The sequence below is a fragment of the Trachemys scripta genome, chromosome 19 (assembly GCF_013100865.1).
Source record: "Trachemys scripta elegans isolate TJP31775 chromosome 19, CAS_Tse_1.0, whole genome shotgun sequence".
NCBI lineage: Eukaryota > Metazoa > Chordata > Testudines > Emydidae > Trachemys > Trachemys scripta.
Genome location: NC_048316.1, coordinates 1,695,399 through 1,697,586, shown reverse-complemented (window position 1 = coordinate 1,697,586; position 2,188 = coordinate 1,695,399). Strand labels below are relative to the sequence as shown.

At 64.3% G+C, this 2,188-nt stretch overlaps 1 protein-coding gene across 1 annotated transcript in view; it reads right to left on the bottom strand.

Annotated features, from left to right (window-relative positions):
• Positions 1-844: 844 nt before the first annotated feature.
• The window catches only part of HES2 (hes family bHLH transcription factor 2), a 2,324-nt gene continuing 980 nt past the window's right edge, over positions 845-2,188 (bottom strand). Inside the window, exons 3-4 of the mRNA XM_034753648.1 lie at positions 1,777-1,870; positions 845-1,406 (exon numbers count right to left, since the gene is read on the bottom strand). Coding sequence (XP_034609539.1) covers positions 1,126-1,406; positions 1,777-1,870 — 375 coding nt within the window. The 3' untranslated portion in view covers positions 845-1,125. The remainder of the gene's footprint in view (positions 1,407-1,776; positions 1,871-2,188) is intronic.

Sequence of the window (2,188 nt, the reverse complement as noted above, 5' to 3'; positions counted from 1 at the left end):
CCCTGTGTCAGAGGGGGTCAGCAGCGAGGCAGAGGGATTCCCAGCAATGCCGACTTCCCTTGTAACTTCCCTGTTAAGTACTCCCCCTCCTCTGTTCTAATCGGACAGAGAACTTCTAGTGGCCAGTGGTGGCCCCATTTGCAGAGGAGCAGGACTACTAGGCCCTGGCCAGCAGATTCAGACTGTACCGTGCTCTGAAGATGGAAAGTGCTGAGTATGATGCTAGCTGCCCCCATCCCCAGGTGGCTGTTTCGGTCCCAGGAGGAACATCCCCATGCAACCTTCCACCTCTACGAACCATCACTAGACCCATCCTCTAGCCAGAGGGCATGTGCATCCACCCCAGACAGGCACTAGGCCCAGACTAGTGTCCTGACCAGGATACCGCACAGCGATACCGTGGCAGAAGTGTCAGTGGAGGAGGGCAGCCCTGTCATCCCTTGCTGGTGCCGCGGCTCAGTGATGATTGGTGCATGTGGGGAGCCATCCACTCGCCGGACCCAGAACGGGACAGGTGCCCACGCTTCATCCCACTTAGCTTAGTACCAGGGATTGTCCATCCTCACAGCAGGGGATTTGCTGCGCCAGCAGCGACACGCTCCCCATGGCCACTCCAGCCCTGCTCCCCTCCACGCTGATCACACCTGGATGTCAGGAGCCTCCACAGGCACTAAGGGCAACTTAGGACCTAGGCCTCGGGCTGTCCCCTGCATGGGTCCCCCACCCGGCCTGCAATGCAGAGCGCGACACGGCTAGCTCATGCCCAGGCACCACACCACCACACAGGCCAGGGTGCTTCAGTCAGAGCATTTTATTTGTATGAAAATATAAAGTGTCTCCCGCATATGAAACTCTAGTGACTCCATAGCAAGGGCCAGTCGGCCTCTGGCCAAGCAGTGTGCAGTTCACAGGCCCAGGAGACACCCCTTTGGGTTTACCAGGTTCCACTTCACCCCGCTGCCTTGTCACCCGCACAGGGACCACGTGCTGAGCTGCCCAGGCCCCGGCGGGGCTCTGGCAGGGGCTGTCTATGGTATTTACACTGGAAAGGAAGAGGGCGATCAATGTACAAATAAATAGCTGGGCTCCCCTATGTACAGGCAGAGATGTGCAGAGTCCGCTGCTCTACCAGGGCCTCCAGATGCCTGGATTTGCAGCTTGGGGGCGAGGGGGTGAGATCTCCCGCAGCCCCCTGGCCGGGCTGGCTGGCATTGCCCTCCACCAGGCTGGGCATGAGTCCGTGGGGCTGCTGCAGTCCTGGCAGCTGTTGGGCTCAGCGCTGGTCCTTTGCAGGTGCTCCAGGAGGTGGCTGCACGAGTCTCTGCCCAGGAGGTGGGACTTTGCCAGCAGGCTGGTGAGGCGGGACAGGCAGGCTCGGTATCCTTCCCGGTAACTCTCGGCGGGGTCTGGAGGAGAGAGACAGCGAGTCAGTGCTCAGCCGCGGAGTCAGGGCTGCCTTGGCAGGGGGGCTTGGCCAGCCCATGGCAGGGAGAGGCCCGGACTGCCCCCTGGGCCCAGTCCCAGCGGCTGCAAGGGGAGCATGCCCTGGCACGGAGAGGGGCCGGGGGCTGCAGCCGCAGGTGAATAAAGTCAGATACTTGGCAATGGATAAAGGAAGGGGGACTCCAGGGAGTAGGAGGAACACGTGGTCTGGCTGGGGGTTCCTGGGGAGGGAGGGGATTCCCCGGACTGAGCGATTTGAGGAAGGGCTGGCCCTGTCGCCGGCCTGGGCCCGGCTGCGAGCAGGTGTCTGGGCTGGGAGGAGGCAGCACTCACCTGGGACGGGGGGGCAGGGGGCGGGGATCTCCTTGAGGAACTGCACGGTCATCTCCAGAATATCCGCCTTCTCTAGCTTGGAATAGCGCGAGCTCTGCGTGGGGAAGCGACAGGTTAGTCGGCGCCTGGCCCGGGCAGCACAGAGCGCAGCGCCGCGCGGTTCCGGAGAGGCTCAGGACGTAGGGCGCAGGGCGCAGCGCAGTGCGGGGCCGGAGAGGCATAGGGCTCAACGCGGTGCCGGGCCGGAGAGGCCCAGGACGCAGGGCGCAGCGCAGTGCCGGCCTGAGAGCGCAGGGCGCAGCGCGGTGCCGGCCGGGGGGAGGCGGGGGCGCAGGGCGCAGCGCGGTGCCGGCCGGGGCGGGCGGGGGCGCAGGGCGCAGCGCGGTGCCGGCCCGAAGAGCGCAGGACGTAG